Source organism: Cucumis melo, chromosome 4, assembly GCF_025177605.1.
Source record: "Cucumis melo cultivar AY chromosome 4, USDA_Cmelo_AY_1.0, whole genome shotgun sequence".
In the NCBI taxonomy this organism is placed as follows: Eukaryota; Viridiplantae; Streptophyta; class Magnoliopsida; order Cucurbitales; family Cucurbitaceae; genus Cucumis; species Cucumis melo.
This window is the reverse complement of record NC_066860.1, coordinates 6,792,922-6,810,782: the sequence shown is the minus strand read 5'-3', so window position 1 is coordinate 6,810,782 and position 17,861 is coordinate 6,792,922. Positions and strand designations below refer to the sequence as shown.

The 17,861-nt window shown below is 33.9% G+C and overlaps 1 protein-coding gene and 1 long non-coding RNA gene across 9 annotated transcripts; one reads left to right on the top strand and one right to left on the bottom strand.

The window, feature by feature from the left end:
* The first annotated feature begins 1,521 nt into the window (after nt 1-1,521).
* LOC107992107 (uncharacterized) lies at nt 1,522-8,322 on the top strand. Of its 8 annotated transcripts, XR_007820117.1 has the most exons (10): nt 1,522-2,962; nt 3,111-3,282; nt 3,773-3,893; nt 4,209-4,290; nt 5,899-5,957; nt 6,370-7,055; nt 7,159-7,312; nt 7,459-7,602; nt 7,988-8,082; nt 8,170-8,322. It is a non-coding gene; the product is annotated as an uncharacterized LOC107992107 (long non-coding RNA). The 8 variants fall into 8 exon arrangements; XR_007820118.1 differs by lacking the exon at nt 4,209-4,290 and having other exon boundaries at nt 1,524-2,962; nt 6,403-7,055; XR_007820116.1 differs by lacking the exon at nt 4,209-4,290 and having other exon boundaries at nt 1,524-2,962.
* Nucleotides 8,323-14,283: 5,961 nt separating this feature from the next.
* LOC127148862 (uncharacterized) lies at nt 14,284-16,094 on the bottom strand. Its single transcript, XM_051083245.1, has 5 exons — nt 16,014-16,094; nt 15,679-15,930; nt 15,214-15,468; nt 14,523-15,107; nt 14,284-14,478 (listed from the first exon to the last, which is right to left on the bottom strand). Exons 1-5 carry the CDS (start codon nt 16,092-16,094, stop codon nt 14,284-14,286), a joined length of 1,368 nt encoding a protein of 455 aa, XP_050939202.1.
* Between the last annotated feature and the right edge of the window lie 1,767 nt (nt 16,095-17,861).

Here is a 17,861-nt window from a genome sequence, read left to right as displayed (position 1 = left end):
TTTCTCAGTTGTCAATAATGTTGTTTAGGCTTGTGATAAGTTCTTGATAAAAAGTCTAGCTTTTAAGATTTATCGCATTAGTTGAGCTTTACTCCATTGCTTGTCAAGCATCTATCATTTATCATTTACATCACAAGAGACGAGCAACTGTGACGTTTAAAGCACTGAGAGGTGCTCGCCTTAATTAGAAGCTAATTAATTGACATCTATCGCATCAAGAATTGTAGCATGGCTTAATCACTTAACAATGTGGAGACATTCCTTCACTTTTTCCTAATACAAGTTAGTTCACATCTCCATCTTATCACCATTCTCATTACCTTCTACAGAATCTTTAGCTAGTGTAGATAGTATAATTAATTCTTAGACACACATTTACTATATACTGTATAGATACATATTTTATATCGCCTAGATGAAGAACTAAGCCTTATAACCAAGATTTGATTTCAATTTCCTGTGTTCCACTCTGGCTTAATCAAGAAATGTATCGTTTCTCTAATACTTATGCAAGTGACACAAAAACTTGTACTACATGTTTATTATTTGGAAATGAGCAACACAATGCACACACGCGAATATCCAACCAAGCACACACTCAAGTAAATTTTCGGTAAAAAATTCCTTTAGTTTGCAGTTTTTATTTCATCGAAATCTTTTCTTTTGCTTTTGTTCTCTAAAATTCATGGATGTCTCTAGCACCGTTTCCCTACCATCATTTGCTGTAATTTTTCTCAATTCGTTGAAGTCTTCCGCATTGATACCTAATAGGGCCCTTGTAGCCTATCAATTTTTGGTCTTTCTCTTGGTACTAAAAAAGGAAAGGAAAGGGAAAAGGATGCGTGGAAAAAAGAAAATGGATGAGGTCAACACTAAAATTTAAAAGAATAATAAATTAATGTAATTAAAGATTAGGAAAACTTACATAAATGTAACAAAACTGTAAACTATTTACGACATGTATAACAAGCCCATCAAGGAAAATTATTTTTTCATAATTCCTTATTTACCCTTAATCTTTTATAACAATCTTTCAAATATGATTTTCTTCTTCTTCTCGATTTTTTCACGATTTTCGTTTCCGAGTTATTCATCTCGTCTTTTATATATCTTTCATCTTGATTATTTTTTACTTTTTTCATAATTTTCGGCAACATTCACTCTCATATCCATCATCTTTGATAACATTGTTTCTCTTCTTGTCATCTTGGAAAATCAAGATCGTGTATATTGCTCTGTTAATATCGTCTCAGTTATTTTGGTTTCGGTGAGTATTCTAAATATTATTTTTTCTTTGAACTATTTAGTTGATTATAAAATTTCATTTAGAATTATATATTTCGGCGTGAAGATCAAATGTTTAGAATATGTAGGTATTACTGTAAGACATTCTGTATTTGGTTATGAAGATCGTGGAAGATTTTGATTACTGTTTACGCTGATTTAAGAATTTATATTTCACTATAAACGTAGTTTTGGTTTTTGTAGTATGTAAAAATTTAAATTTTTTTTTTTTATTTTGAACTTTTAAGAATCACTGTAAGAATTGTATATTTCATTATGAAGATCGATAGTTTAAAGTTTTTTAGGATAATTTTTATTGAATTACTTGATCGTTTACCTATATAAACATCATCGTTTAACAGTATACATATGATCGTTTTGCTATATGAACACGAAAATTTTCAATATTTTGTATGATCAGCGTCTTTAAACGATCGTGTATCAAAATAAATATGATTATTTTAACAATCAACGTTTTTAAACGATCGCGTATCAAATTCAATATGATTGTTTAAACGGTCAGCGCCTTTAAACGATTGTGTATCAAATTCAATACGATGATTTATACGATTAGTGTCTTTAAACGATAGTGTATCAAATTGAATACTATGGTTTAAACGATCAGTGTCTTTAAACGATCGTCTATAGCTTATTCTATACAATGATTTAATTTATTATATACGATCGTCTATTGGTGTTGAACGATCCTTTAGTATTTATTAACTTCTTTGCACGATCATTTAGTATTCTCTTATTAAATATAAATACTTAATTATATTTTCTTCTTTTTCAAATTAGAATGTCTATTCCTATTGTTGTTTTTTATGGTTGTCAATGGAATTACTGCAATGTTTATGAGAATTACTTTATGTCCGAAATTTTGGTAGATATGCGAGTCAGCTTTAATTCTTTAGTTGCTTTGATGTGTGAACAACTTGAATTGGATGAATCAGTAGAATTATCTATTTTACTTGATTTTGGTAAAAGTAATGTTCAAACTGTGGTGTCAATAAAGAAGGATAATGATGCAACTAGCAGACATCCATTAGTTGCCCATGTAAGTGTTAATTGTTTAGGAATGTCTTCTTCATCTAGTAGTGTACGTGAGTATGTTGATATGTCACTGAATATAGGTTTTTCTTCTTCTGTTTCAAATGATGAAGTTATAAGAGACATTTCTTATTATTCTGATTTGATGGAAAAAGTTTATTTGAAAGTAAAGAAGTGCATTCAAAGTGTTTTTGCATAATAGTAGTGAAGAACAACTTTCAATTTAGGACTACAGTATCAAATTTGAGGTTTCTTGAATTTAGATGTCTGCAAGAAGGCTGCAAATGGTATGTAAGGGCATCTCGTTATAAGAAGAGTGATTTATGGATGCTACGAAAATACACTTCTGACCATGATTGTTCTTTGAGTACTGCCCAAAGTTCTCACATGCAAGTTTCTTCAACAGTAATTGGTAATTGTTTGATAGACGATTTTATATTCATGTCTACTGATCGTTCCATTACTAAAGAGATTGTGCACAAGGCTCGTACAAATCTTGGAGTTAATATAAGTTATCAGAAAGCTTGGAGGGCAAAAGAACATATGGTAAAGATACTACATGGTGACACAGTTGAATCATATGCCTTGATTTCAAGATTCTTTGATAAATTGGTTGAATCTAACCCAGGTATGATCAATTTTATATATCAAATTTAAATTGATTTGTAGATAGATGTGGATAGGCTAATATCTAGATAAACCAATATTGGCATATTTCATATTCTTTCTGTTCTATTCTGTTTCTGCTGATAGAAATGTGTTTTTAATTATTATAGGTACATGCACTGCTTGAGAAATGGATGATAGTGGTCATTTCAAATTTTGCTTTATGGCTTTTGGGGCATCAATTGAGGGGTGAAAATATTGTAGACCTATTATTTCTGTTGATGGGACATTTTTTAAGTGTAACTTTTGGTGGCATCCTATTAACAGCCTCATCACAAGATGGTAACAATCAAATCTTCCCTCTTGCTTTTTCCATTGTAGATTTTAAAAATGATGTATCATGGTCATGGTTTTTTAAAAAGATACAAGGTAGTTTTTCAGTACGGGCTCATTTAGTAATTGTTTTTAATAGGCATCTTAGCATCCACAAAGGAGTTTTAAGAGTGTTTCCTGATGTTGAGTATTGTGTGTGCACAAAACATCTTTTAAGTCACTTGAAACTCCATTTTAAGGATCCACTACTTCATAAGCATTTCTTTAGCTGTGCTTATGCCTACACTGTTTAAGAATTTGAGTACCACATGAAATGCATGGAGTCTGTTTGTTCAAATATTAGAGATTATCTTAGTAGTGTTTGTTTTTAAAAGTTATCTCGGGCATATTCATGTAGACGAAGGTATAAAATGATGACATCAAATTGTGTAGAAAGTGTAAATTCAGTGTTTAAAGATCTTATAGAACTACATGCGGTTACGATGCTTTGTTCAACTAGGGATGTATTGCAAAAGTGGTTTTATGAACGAAGTAAAGCTGCTTCTAGAAGAAAGAGTCATTTGACTTTTTGGGCTAAGAACGTTCTGCGTTTGGAAAATGAAAAGTTGAGAAGATTACTGGTAAGATTTTTTTTTATCTCAGATAATTAGAGATAAAGTGCTATCTTTTTCTATCCAATAGATAAAGATAGCAATTTATCTTTTCTTGTCTCAAATAGACACTGATAGATTGATATCTATATATATCTGATGTATACAAAGATTGAAATCTGTTTGATGGAAATACTGCGTCTATGTGAAGAAGAAGAATGTAAATTTTCATTCTGATACAGTATTTCAATTTCTTTTTTCTTTTTAAATTTTTTGTTTTTGTTTTTGTTTTTTCCTTTTCGAATAAATTGAATTTATTGTATTGAAATTTTTTCCTTTCTGAAGAACTACTAGCAAAGAGTATATTATCTCAATGGATACCGAAAACATTTTGAGATCAAGTTAGTTCTTACATTGGAAAACTGAGGTGAGATTGTACTTGACTAACAACTATGAAATTTATCGTTTGCATACTTTGTTGTCTGTGTTAATATAATTACAACACGGCAAACTTTCACACTTCTTAGGTCACAAACTATGTTTTGAATTATAGGTAGTATACATTAAGTATGTGAGAATGACATTGTGATATAAAACTTAGGTCTATACTTGAGGTAATGTTCTGGTTGTCTAGGCTTTCGTTGGACTTGTGGTAATGTTTATTATGGTTTGGTTTGCTTCATTTTTATTTTCCTTATATGTAAGAACATCGAATACTGCATAACTTCTTATTCATTTGTGTATTGATTATTCCTTTACAAATTCAGTGGTGGATGACAAGTTTGTGAGGGACTTAGTGAAGTTCTTCAACAAAACTTCTTCCACCTTTGGATAAGCTTTTGTATATGAGGTATTAGATTACTCATTTCCTACGCAAAGTATGGAACTTGTTAATTCTGGTTTGATTTGCTCTTTAACCAAATTTAATCAATTTGGATTTGGTTATTAAGTGATTGGTTTTTGCTCTTTATTCGTGCTCCATTACTTTAAGTTTTTGATGATTCTTAGCCTCCAAGTTTTGACTACTTTTTTGTTCTTCTATTTGCTAAGGGTTTGTTTCTCATTTCAATAGCTCTTGTAGTTTCCAAGGTTGAGAGATTTTATTAGTAAGATTAATTGTTATGTAAGTGAAGTCTTTAATTTGTTTGGTTTATTTGATGGCTTAGTTTGTTTTGTTAATTTGATGACTTTAATTGTTGTAATGTTTATAAGATTTGATAAGGGATTTGTGGAGATTTCTCATCCTCTTCATTTTTATTTACAATAGACTTGATGTATTGTGGTATTTGGTAAGAGACATTCGTCAACCCTGAAAAAGTAAGCAGAATTGCTATAATGATCTTACATAGTTTACTTATGATGGCATTACTTCCTTTTCGTGATTTCATTTATTTATTGAGTATATTATTATCTTTAAACAATTTTTCATATGTTAGCTTTTAAATTTCAAAATTTTCATTTTTTTAAAATTTATGAACAGCTTTAATAGTTTACTTATAATTTCAAGAACTTTATTGGGCTCAGACAGCTACATCTTGGATTATGGATTTGTAGAAGTTTTGCATGTGAACTTTCTTGTTCTGCCACATTTTGAATTAATAAGTTGTATAGTTTTGCAAGTCTATTTCTTGTCTTGCTTTTTCGTTTGTAATTTAAAACAAATGCTTTTAATATTATGTAGAACAATATTCCAGTCTTCTATCCAGGATTAACCGATGGCTCATTGGGAGATATGTGTTGTACTTTCACTCTTTTCGTAATTTTGGATTTATTATTGATGTCATTCAAGGTAGTCTTTTCCTATTATTATTATATTTTTCTATAATTATGTTGTGATGAGTGTGAGGAGTGTCTAGAATTTGATGCATAACGGTGCAGACTATGCTCTCTTCATCAACACCGCTTAAATTTATTATTTTTGGTAATATAGATGGATAATATTTTACTCTCTATTCAATAGCTTTCTATTTTATAATGTTGTCTTTAGAAGCCCAATTTGAGTTAACCTACTACTTTTTATACATTCAAATTTCAGATTCTCACAGCAATCTTTACTTGGTTACTTCCAATGCCTACTGATTCTTCTTGACTCCAGTATGTGGGCTTGATATCTCTTTTCTTTCCTTCCAATGCCTACTAATTCTAAACTAGAGTAATTCGTGTTGTATAGCTTGTGCGCTGTATAATTTTATTCTTTGGTAAACTTAGATGATTAGTAAGTACAAGATGTGTAATTGATTGAAGTATTGCTTTTTCTTTAATTCCAGCTTTTAAAATTAATCAGTTTGGTCCATTTCCGTTATTTTTTGTTTGTAAAAAATGGGCGTAACATGCTATAAAGTCACATATGTTATTGGGTGGCATTATATGAGAAAGAGAAGGGTAAAAATGGTTACTTCTTAAAGAGATCAAAATTGCACTTCATATTAAGGGTAAAAATTGTTACTTCTCATTATATTGGACATGGATTTCTTATAATTTTGCTTCAATGTGAATGGGATTCAAGCTGACTTGGTTCTTGGTACCATTGCTACGAAAGAAAGCAAGAATGAGGTATGTAATGGGGGATTATTTGGAAGATAGAGCTTCTATTATTGAAGATAAAGTGATGGATGCTGAAGGTAAGGAAGACATATTGGTTGTCATACTCGTAGAATGAGTTTTAGTTTTAGCTTCTTTGTCAAAGTTCTAACCTCTCCCTTTATGTTAGGGTGACAACTAATCATTCCTGGTTTGCAAGAAAAATCCTTACTTTGGTCATGTTTCTTTGGTAAATTTAATTTTTTCACGTCCGAAGGTAGACAAGTTCAATTAACACTTGGAAGTATGCTTTGTAAGAAGTTTCATGTTGGGGTTTTAAGAGTAATTTGCTTCATCAATGGTTTCTTATGTGTCAATTATGAGGAATCCTATTTGCCCACCAAGTGTTTGTTTATTTGCCTTGGTTTGATGCAATGTATCAATCAACTTGCTCTTTGCTTTAGGTTTATATGATATCTTTTGGTCGTGTTGGTTCATTTGCAACACTTAATGGTAGGTTATTGCCCTTGCAATCATAAATTTTATTTTGAAGAAACATTTATTTTTATTGTGATATTTTGCTTGGAGAGTTTGTGTACTTTTTTGAAGAAGGATTTGATTGAGTTTGTGTAATATTTTTCTTCAGGGGGAGGGGTGAAAAATTGATTACTAGTATGTTATTTTGAAAGCTTATTTATCTATATTTATTTGCTTAATTGACTATTATTAGTATTTCATAATCATATATTGATATATATTTTATATATTCATGTAGGGTGCGGATGAAATGAAACCTTTCAGGAATATACTATAGTAGAAAATTTATATTTAAGCACTGTGTATTTTGTCTTCTGGCCAGTCATTTGGGACCTCCAAAAAGACAAACAACTAAAGAGGAAGAAGAGAAAGGGAAACATCCAAATTTTGAGGTGATGTATTATTGACATGCCTATGGAGACACCTACACATTTTTCTTTGAAGGCATGTGGCGTCTGTCATGTAGTAGAAATGACCTAGTTTGAAATTTTGTATACCATAATAGATATTGATTTTTTTTCCCGGTGCTGTGTTTCAGGAATTGCAAGACAGTTAGCATTGTCAGGTTATGGAGTATTTTCTATGGATTATCCAGGATTTGGTCTTTCAAGTCTCCATGGTTTTATACCAAGGTTTGATAGAATTGTGGATGACGTCCTTGAACGTTACTCCAAAGTGAAAGGTGCGTTAATGTATCAAATTTTGTTGTCAGCTAACCTAAAAATGTTAATGGTAGTTAGGAAGATGTGAAACTTCATTGGGATGAATCTTTAAAGAATGATATTTTGCTTCATCCTTTAAGTTAAAGTTATATTTGTTTCTCCTACTGCTTAGTTAAAAAAAAAAAAAAAAAAGATCCAACATATCCTCCGTGTCGTTATGAATGTGGTTGGTAAATCTCATATAACTGTTTGAATCCTTAAGACTGGCCTCATGCTTCCCCTTCGATCGATATCCATGTTCTTGAGTATTTACTGATATCTTAAATGCAATCTCTTTCTGGTTATGTGTGATTACAAAAGTTTGAAAATAGTAAAGGAGAACCTTAATCTTATTTACTTTTGTAGGTTTATATGTCAAACTTGAGGAGCCATAATGTAAAATGAAGGAAACAAATTGTAATCGGGTTTCTTTATTGATTTGCAGGGGTCAATTTCAATTAGTATGTCTTTGCACCAAACAAATTTCTGCTTCATTTGCACTCATCTACATAATCATAAATTGATATATGTTTTATACATTTATGTAGGTGAATGGAATTGAGTCTTAACCAGAGGACTAATGAACCAACGATGACAGTTAGCTCATATAATCTTGTACACTTATGATGAACTTTATATTTTGAGGGTTAATTTCTGTGGTTGATACATTTACTAATTTATGTATTTTGAGGGTTAATTTATGTGGTTGGTACATTTAGACTGCAACATTAATTAAGTAAATTATTGACTATTTTATTTTGTAGTTGTAATACATTATGAATGGAAGTTATTAGTATTCATTGTGTTATGAAGTATTTATGTCTTTAGATTTAACTAAAGTTGAGTCTTTGAACTAAAATTTATCAAAAGCTAATTAATTAAAAAATTATTTTTGAGAAAAAAGTTATCTCTTTCATAGCTATAAGTTAAAATTATAGAAAGATTTATATAGCCATGGTATCAAAATGTTATTATAATTATTATAATAATTGAAAATGATTAAATAACATTATTATAGCTTCATTACATCAGTAAATACTATATTATAGATTAATATTATAGCTACAAATATTATATTATAGCTTACTATTATAGCTATAAATACTATATTATAGCTATAAATACTATATTATAGCTTATTATTATAGCGTTGAAAACAAACTATTATATGTCAAAGATAACACATTATTTAAGCTATATAAACTTATTATAGCTCTAATGAAAAACGCTATAAAAAGTCTTAGACTTTTAATAACATGGGCTGTCAGGACTTTCAAAAAAGGCTATAAAAAGTCTATTATAGTGTTTTTTGTTAGCTATCGTACATATTATTTCTTGTAGTGCATTTTCCTAGCGTTACTAATTATTGAGCAGGAAAACTAATTTGTCTAAATGCCTACGGAATATCTCGCGTGCTCATTTTCAGGTCACGCTCCAAAGTTCATGCATTGCTTATCTTCATTTGTCCTTAGCAAGCACAAAAGGCTGTAAAAAAGCGATAAAAAATAAACAAAAAAAAAATAATTAAGATAAAAGAAATAAAAGAAAACTAAAGCCACAAATGAATGCACATAAATGATACTTTATGGTTAAATATGTCCACGGATAAATATACAACGAATCGACACGCGAAATGTTTATGAGGCTTTATTACTTTATATCAGCAGAGACTTTCATGTGATCTTCGTCTTCCTAGTACGCCTTAAGTATTTGTCCGTTGACCTTGAATGTGTTACATACATCCAGTGATGTGATCTCCACAACACCCATGTAAGATGACCTATTTGATCATAAATGGCCCAAACCATTTGCAAACGAAGCTTCCTTGAAAATAGTCGTCAAACACGACTTGAAGAGTAATACTTTTTGTCTAAGTTACAACTCGAATTTGTGGTTGTGGCGATTGTGCCATGCTGTTGCGTTTTCTTTATAATCTTGGAGGTCTCATAGGCTTGAGAACACCACTCTTGAAGCTCATGCAACTGAAGCACCCTCGCCTCTCTTACGGCGTGATATAGGCAAAATTAAACTTTTTGCACGTCCAAATGCCTTGTGCTCTAACTCCAGTGGTAAGTGAGAGGCCTTCCCAAGGACTAACACGTATGGTGACATTTCAATTGCATGTGTATGCGATCCTTTAAGCCCATAACGTCGAATCAGGTGCTCGAAACAGTCCTTTCGAGATGAGTTTACCACCTTTTCTAAGATATTCTTAATTTCCTGTTGGAGACTTTCGGCTAACCATTAGTTTGAGGATGGTAGGCGGTGGCAAATTTGTGGGTTACATTGTATTTCAACAGCAATTTTCCAATGATGCAATTTATAATGTGGGAACCCTTATCGCTTATGAAAGCTTGCGGTGTCCCAAAACGTGTGAAGATGCTCCTCTTCAAAAATTTGCTGCCTATCACCGCATTATTCTTCGGGCAGAAGATAACTTTAACCTACTTAGATACATAGCCAACGACCAACAAGATGTAAATATGTCCACAAGATTGTGGAAATGGTTCAAAAAAGTCAATTCCCTACACCTCAAAGAGTTCAAACTCCAGCATTGGTTGTTATGGCATTTCGTTCTGATGGGAAATATTTCCAACCCTCTGGCAATGGTCACAATTGATCACAAAGTTCCTCGCATTTTGAAATAGAGTGGGCTAGAAATATCCACTCAGCTAGACCTTCGCAACCGTCTTCTACTGACCAAAGTGTCCTGAATATGGTGCATCTTTTTAGAACGCATCTTATAGAATGCATAAGATGTCCTCAAAGTATCCTCAACCGTCTTTACAACCATCGTTTTCTCGTGAATCTCTTTCGTTTCATATTATAGAACGCATCTTTTTAGGTGTGGTCTCAACTTATACAGAAATTGCCTGTCGCAGTTATAGAACATGCATTCATGAAACAACTTCTTATGTTGTTGACTATTAAAGTCTTGCAGTCATGTTTCAAAACCAAGTTAGTTGAAAATATCTGCGTACCAAGGTTCTCTCTTCAATGCAAAATAACTGCTCATCTGAAAAGCTATCTTCAATGTCCTTCTTCTCGCATTGAGAAGGCTCGTTTCTCATATGTGATAGGTGATCCGTCACTCGGTTCTCGATTCCTTTACAATCTATAATCTCAAAGTCAAACTCTTAAAGCAATAAAGTACATCTGATTAACCGCGGTTTGGTGTCTTTCTTTTCAATCAAATATCTAATTGTAGAATGATGAGTGTGTACCGTAACTTTGGAACAAATAATGTAGCTCCTCTACTTTTCGATCATAAATGCTATTGTGATCAACTCATTCCTTGTAGTTCTATAGTTCTTTTGAGCTTCATTCAAGGTTTGCTCGCGTAGTATATTGGATAGATCACCTTATCTTTCTTTTGATCGAGCATAGCTGCTATCGCAACATCACTAGCGTCGCATATCAGCTCAAAAGCGTATGACCAATCAAGAGTGATGAGAACAGGCACTGAGGTCAACGTGTATTTCAATGTAAGGTTGGTTGATGCTTAAGAGATTGCTTAGCGACTTGATAATTTGGGAGAATCCTTTGATAAATATTCTATAGAATCTTGCATACCCCAAAAAGCTCCACAATGGTTTAATGTTCGAAGGCAATAGCAACTTACTTACCACATCAATCTTTGTAGGGTCTACTTCCAAGCCCACGTAGGCGATCTCATGCCCAAGCAAAATTTCTTTTGTTTCCATGAAGTGACACTTTTCCCAGTTCAATATGAGTTGTGTCTCCTTGCATCTCTTCAACACCATCTCGAGGCTATTTAAACATTCATGTTCGAGGTTTCTGCTTCACCATTTCTCCTACTGTTATTAATGTTTTTTTGGGTGTCAATTAGTCGTATGATTTTACCTCTCTCTACCCTTGAGAGATTTGCTTTGGAACTGTCTGGTGGTACCATCGATGTCTAGCTTGCTGATGGACAACTTCCTACCATATCCCTTAGGGTTAAGTATAATATTCTCCATAAGATTGAAATCTTGAACTGGTACCTCTCCATTCACGTCTCAACCATATCTATTGCATTGGCCAACCTCATTTATCTTATTGAAACTATGACTTCTATGGATGTAGAACAATTTTTTGACCATATTTTATGCCAGGTTGAGTCTTTTGGTATCAAAATTTCTTATTTACTTCATTCAACTCCTATGTCAAATTTTTCTAGCTCAGCATTCCTCAATTCTAACTGATCAAGATGCCCTTGACCTTGATTTTAAGACCCTTGCACTAAGCTATTGCCTCTTCCAAGAGTCTTATGATCTAGACATTGCTCAGAATTTTTGTCCCTCGAGGAATGTGGATCAAGATCTTCCTGTTGGGGTTCGAATTTCGAATGGCAAGGTGCTACTTCCTTTTCCTTTACCTATATAGGTTTTGGACCTTCTTGCAAAATCTTATTCTCTTAGTGGCACTATGCAAACAATAGGAGGAGTTTTCATGGTTTGACTGAGCGACGTGCTGTTGTGAACTCTTTTCTTCAGTCACTCTTAGTGCCTCTTCCATCTAAGGATGAATGTTCCTTTAATAAGGATATGACTTCATGATTTTATTTATCTATGCAAGCAAGGGGGTGTGGTTGTTAGTGGTTGTTTGTTGGTGACTGGTAAGTTTTTCTTGTTGGTTGTTCTGTTATTTTTGCTCTTGGACTTTTGAACTTTACGTTTTCTGTTCTTAGTTGTTAGCTTCTGGTGTTCTTTTTGTCCGTTTTGGATCAGTTTATTCTTCTTGTTGAATTTGTCATTTGCTTGAATTTAAGCTCTTAGAATATAGCTTGGTTCTCTACGCTTTTGTTTTGTGTCATTGGTTGCCTCTCTGTCTCTATCTTCCTTGGCTTGTTGGCTGGTTATTGGTTGTTGGTTGTTGTGCTTGCCTAGACAAATAAAAGAAAATGGTCACAAAATGGAAGTTAGTTAAGTTTTTTGCTCTCATGTTCTTTTATGTATTTATTTATTTAAGTGGGTTTTCTTTACATCTTTCTCTAACCGTCTAGTACATCTTCTGTTGTGGATAGTTTGGTTTTGGCTCCTTTTTTCGGTGGACTAATTTGTGTTTTGTTTGTGCCAATTTGGTGCAGGTAGGTCGTTTGGGATTGTCTACAAAATTCATAGAAACTGTCTAGAATAGAAAGGATTTTAAAGAAGTTCTTTTAAAGAGTAGGCATCTTGATTATTCGTATTAAAGTTATGCAGTGCGATGAGGAAAGTCGTGTTTAAGAGGAAGTAGGTGTTTTGGTATTGTAACGCTAAATTAAGTCAGGCAAGGAGAGTTAGAATTTGGAGAAAATGTCTAATCTTGATTTGACAGCTAATTATGTGTTGGTTTATATTAAGCATGGTCTACAAAGCTAAGTAAAACTGACACATGTCAAGTTCTAAGAAGGATTTGGTGAGCTAAGATAAGCTTAAGGAGAACTAATTCGACTTTCCATCTAACGTCTTAATGAAGAATATCATTTGAGGTTTCCATTATAAGTAATTTTTACCATCTAAAACAGGAGGACGAGATGCAGATGGACCTTCTCTGATTATCTCCATGATCTCTCAACCCGCTCTGATACCAAATGAAAAATAGTAAAAGATAATCAAGGACCCTTCAGTTACGACTGCAACTATATAATAATATAAGTAATAACTAGTGAGACAACAGAAGAGAATAACACATGAGACTTTGGTAACCCAGTTCGGCCAATATTACCTACATCTGAGGAGCTGCACATAGCTCAGATGAGTAATTTTAGTAATAGTTACCATAAAAATGAAAACATCAATATAGCTTATGTATACATCTCAATACTATAACTATATGACTTGTGAATTAACATCAGACTCCAGGCTCTCCCTAGAATAAAGAAGACTCCCATCGATAGCGTCTAATGGTCAGGCTCCCCCTAAATGTATGCATGACTCAATCATTAATCAAATTAACCATAGTCTCATTATGTATATTACTCATCTGCAAAACTCAACTTTAGATAATCATGTTGCTTCAAAAGTCATAAGGTCAAGCTACCTTTTGTAGTGGGCGCTTCAATGATAAATCGGAAGTCGTTACTTCTTCGTATCAACAACAAAAACTTTTCTCTCTGTTTTTCTACGTAATCCAGCCGATCTTCAAGACTCTAATATATGCATATATCTCCAGCTATGTATAAGCCTTGTATCTTTAATGAGATCCCTAAAGAATAGGAACTTATTATATTCTTGGAGATAATTAGAGAGATTCCATAAATATAGGAGAATCAAATATTCGTTGATTATCTTCTCTTAAATATATCTTCTCTTTAAATTTAAAAGATATTCTTTTAGACAAACTACACTTCAACAAACTCCCCCTTTTATCTAAAAGAAAATTTTTTCTGGTTCAACAATAGCGGTACCACAGAGTCATTTCATTCACTCCCAGCCTTCAGTTCTTAGTAAGACAGATGCCATTTCATTCAGAAGATATTTCATTCAGGATATAAAAGAATTTATAAAACTACATCTGTCACAAAAACAAAAACTACAATCATCAAAAGAATAGGGCAAGAACACAAACATTAACCATTTCTGCCCAAAACCATAAAAAGCAAAATATCCCACAACATTTCCTCATTCAACATTTCCTCATTACATACACTCCCCCTTTGAACCTGAAAAGTAATGACATTAACCGAATGGTAGTTGCTGACGACTAGTAGATAGTGTCGAAGACTTCAAATGTCGAATGGAAGCATTAACCTTTGATCGACGTTCAGACAACAGAGTGATAGAGTTAGTCAGTGCACAAGATTCAACAATCAAGGAATTAACAATGCGGGTGGCTAACTCACGATCCACATAGAAGCCTTCAGCAGACTCATCCTAGTAAGTAGTGTCAAAAATACGTGGGCCCCGAGTTGATGCACATCATGGTCAATATCAGGCACATGACTGCCTTGAAAGAGTCTGTAGCTAAGTGCAATTGTCTTAGGTTCAGGTCCAGGAGCATCAGTTGTAGTAAGCACCGCTCCATTTAGGTGAAGTAGCAGAGTGAAGAACAACCGTGGAAAAGCAATAGGAACCTTGACCTCAAATGACCCAACATGCCTCAACAGTTGATTGTAAATGAAGGCACCCGTATCTACTTTATCATCATTGCAAATTTGATACAAAAATGTACCTAAGGTAGCAGATATGCTTGAGGCATGTGAGGAAGGGAACCAATTGGCAATGGCAATCTTGTGCAGAATGGCATACTCGACGCTGAGAGCAGTCGCAGAAATTCCATTCACTGGCCATGTGGACAAGGTCCCTTCAGATATGACAGTAGCTAGAACCTCAGTAGTAGGACATGATAGAGAGCAGTCAAAATCAACAGTATTTCCAAGAAAACCATTTATCACAACAGGTGAAATCACAAATTTGAACCCTCTAATGTGCATCATCTGATAATCAGCACTATTCGAATCATTAAACTCACCAGGCATATTGACGATAAATTCTCTAATTAGCTGGGGATAAAAAAGGGCCAACATTTGAGATAGTGTTTTCCAAACCAACCTTATGAATAAGGTCCACGATACTCATGCAAGATTGGTGTTTGTCAGATATATTTACCTCATCGGCAATTCTTCTCTGCATCACAAACTTCCAGCGTTGAACGTTTTCCTCGTGGTAAAAAAAAATTCCATCAATAGGAACAAATGGAACATTCGCAGGAATTTTCTTTCTGCCTATTTTTGTGGTAACATTTCTCCTTAGCTGTTGAGTTTTTCTTTTTGGGGGTTTAGAACCTTTAGGAGATTCTGGCCTTCCTTCAGAAGATGGTGCAATGGGATCATTAGTAAGAGGAGGAATGTCTTCAGGAGGTATCTCAGTTCAGTGAAAAGAAGCACACTGATCATCATTTTGAGAACCATCAGTCTGTTCCTCAAGTGCAGTAGTAGCGATTCCAGAAATGTGTGCAGGCACCGAATCCGGTTGTGAAGTAGGTAGTTTCGATCGAGGAGGGTGAACAGAGGGAGAATGACCTAAAGGTATTGCTGGTGAGCGTCGAGGGCCTCCTTAAGTTGGAATAAATACCCTTTCGGTTGATGAGCTCTCTTGAGAGTGAATGGAACTCGGGGGATCAGAAGGGAGGCTCTCGGTTATAACTGGCTCTGAAGGTTTCTTTAACAATCGAATTAACGAAACATCATCCTGATCATCTGAATCCATAATGGCCTCAGAAGCTCGTTGTGCATGCACAGCAGGAGAAACAGGAGCAGTAGACGCACCAAATTTAGGCACTGGCTCAGAACGTAAAGACTCCTGCAACCTACTAGAGGCCTCACCCTGCACTTTCTCAGATAGAAGCCGATAGGGTCTCTGAGGAGGAGTGCTTTTGAACTGGTGACCTCTGACCCTTGCATGTGTACTGGAGGAGGCGAAGAGGTGATGACATTAGGTGCATCTCTAGACTGCTTAGGCACATAAGACCCCTTGCGAGTATCCACCATGACAAAAAAGATTAGAGTAACCGATGAGAAATTTCAACTGATGTATCAACTCCAAAATGTGTAACAACTTAAGATGATCTCAGTTTAAATAGCCAAAATAAAATTCAAATAGTCAGAAATTAAACATCCATTAATGAAAAGAAAAACCCCTTCAGCCGAAAAGACCTCCATTTACTCCGAAAACTTTGCTGACAACTCTAAAGATTTGAGACATGGAGACGTGTTGTCTTTATAGTTAATCACGAAGTTAAGTGCGACACACACCTAAACTAGCACGTAAGTATTCGAATGAGCTAGCATCCAGGGGTTTAGTGAAGATATCGGCTAATTGTAAATTTGAACGAATATGATCAAGCTTGATTACTTTTTGTTCAACTAGTTCTCGAATAAAGTGGTGTCTTATATCAGTATGCTTAGTTCGACTGTGTTAAACGGGATTCTTAAATATATCAATTGCACTCATATTGTCACAATACAATGTCATAGTGTCCTGATCAAAGCCATATTCAGGCAACCTATTTTTTATCCAAATCAATTGTGTATAACAACTACCTGCAGCTATATATTCAGCTTCAGCTGTAGATAAAGAAACACAGTTTTGCTTCTTACTTAACCAAGAGATTAAATTGTTTTCCAAAAAAAAAAAAAAACCAACCTCCAGATGTACTTTTATGATCGTCAGCTTAACCTGCACAGTCAACATCACAATATCCAACTAGAGTGGGAGTGTTATTTGACCATATTCCTGACATACTTTTCTTGTGATATGAAAATGCCATCATTCTTTTGCTTAATTTGAAGTTCCAGAAAGCATGAAAGCTCTCCAACCATGCTCATTTCGAATTCTAACTGCATAATATTAATGAAATTATTTACTAAATCTTGAGGAAATCCTCTAAAACTGATGTCATCAACATAAATTTGAGCCACCAACAGTTGGTCAGATTTCCTGTGTATGAACAAAGACTTATCAATTTCTCCTCTGGAATATCCTTTACCTCTCAAGTATACAGTTAGTCGGTCATACCAAGCTCTCGGAGCTTGCTTTAGTCCATATAAGGCTTTGTTGAGCTTATACACATGCTTCAGGTTCTTGGAATCAACAAAACCTTTTCGTTGAGCAACATAAACCTCCTCGTTCAAGTACCCATTTAAGAAGGCACTCTTTACATCCATCTGATACAATTTAAATTTATGTATGCATGATATACCAAGTAAAAGTCGAATGGCTTCAAGTCGAGCAACAGGAGAAAACGTTTCATCAAAGTCAACACCTTCAACTTGAGTATACCGTTGAGCTACTAATCTGGCTTTATTTTTCGTCCCACATCCACTTTCATCAGTCTTATTTTTAAATATCCATTTGGTGCCAATAACGTTTACACCTTCTGGCTTTGAAACTAACGTCCAGAGATTGTTTCGTCTAAATTGCAGTAGCTCCTCTTGCATAGCATTTAACCAATACTCATCCTTGAGAGCAGAGTCAATAGTTGAAGGTTAAATGGTGGAAGTATAATACAAATTAGCAACTATCTTCAAATAGTCAATCTTATCTTTCCTTATAGTCTGCATCCTAGCTGATGGATTACCTATGATAGAGCTTGTTGGATGATTTTTCTTTACATGAGCTGAAGGAATTAGTTCTAATTTTTTAGTGATAATTTCTTCTAATGATTTTTTCAAACTTTTGCCTGGATCGTCAGATGAATTGTTAGCTTTAGACTCTTCTACAGTACTCGTAGTTATGGCTTCAAACATGTTTGAGTC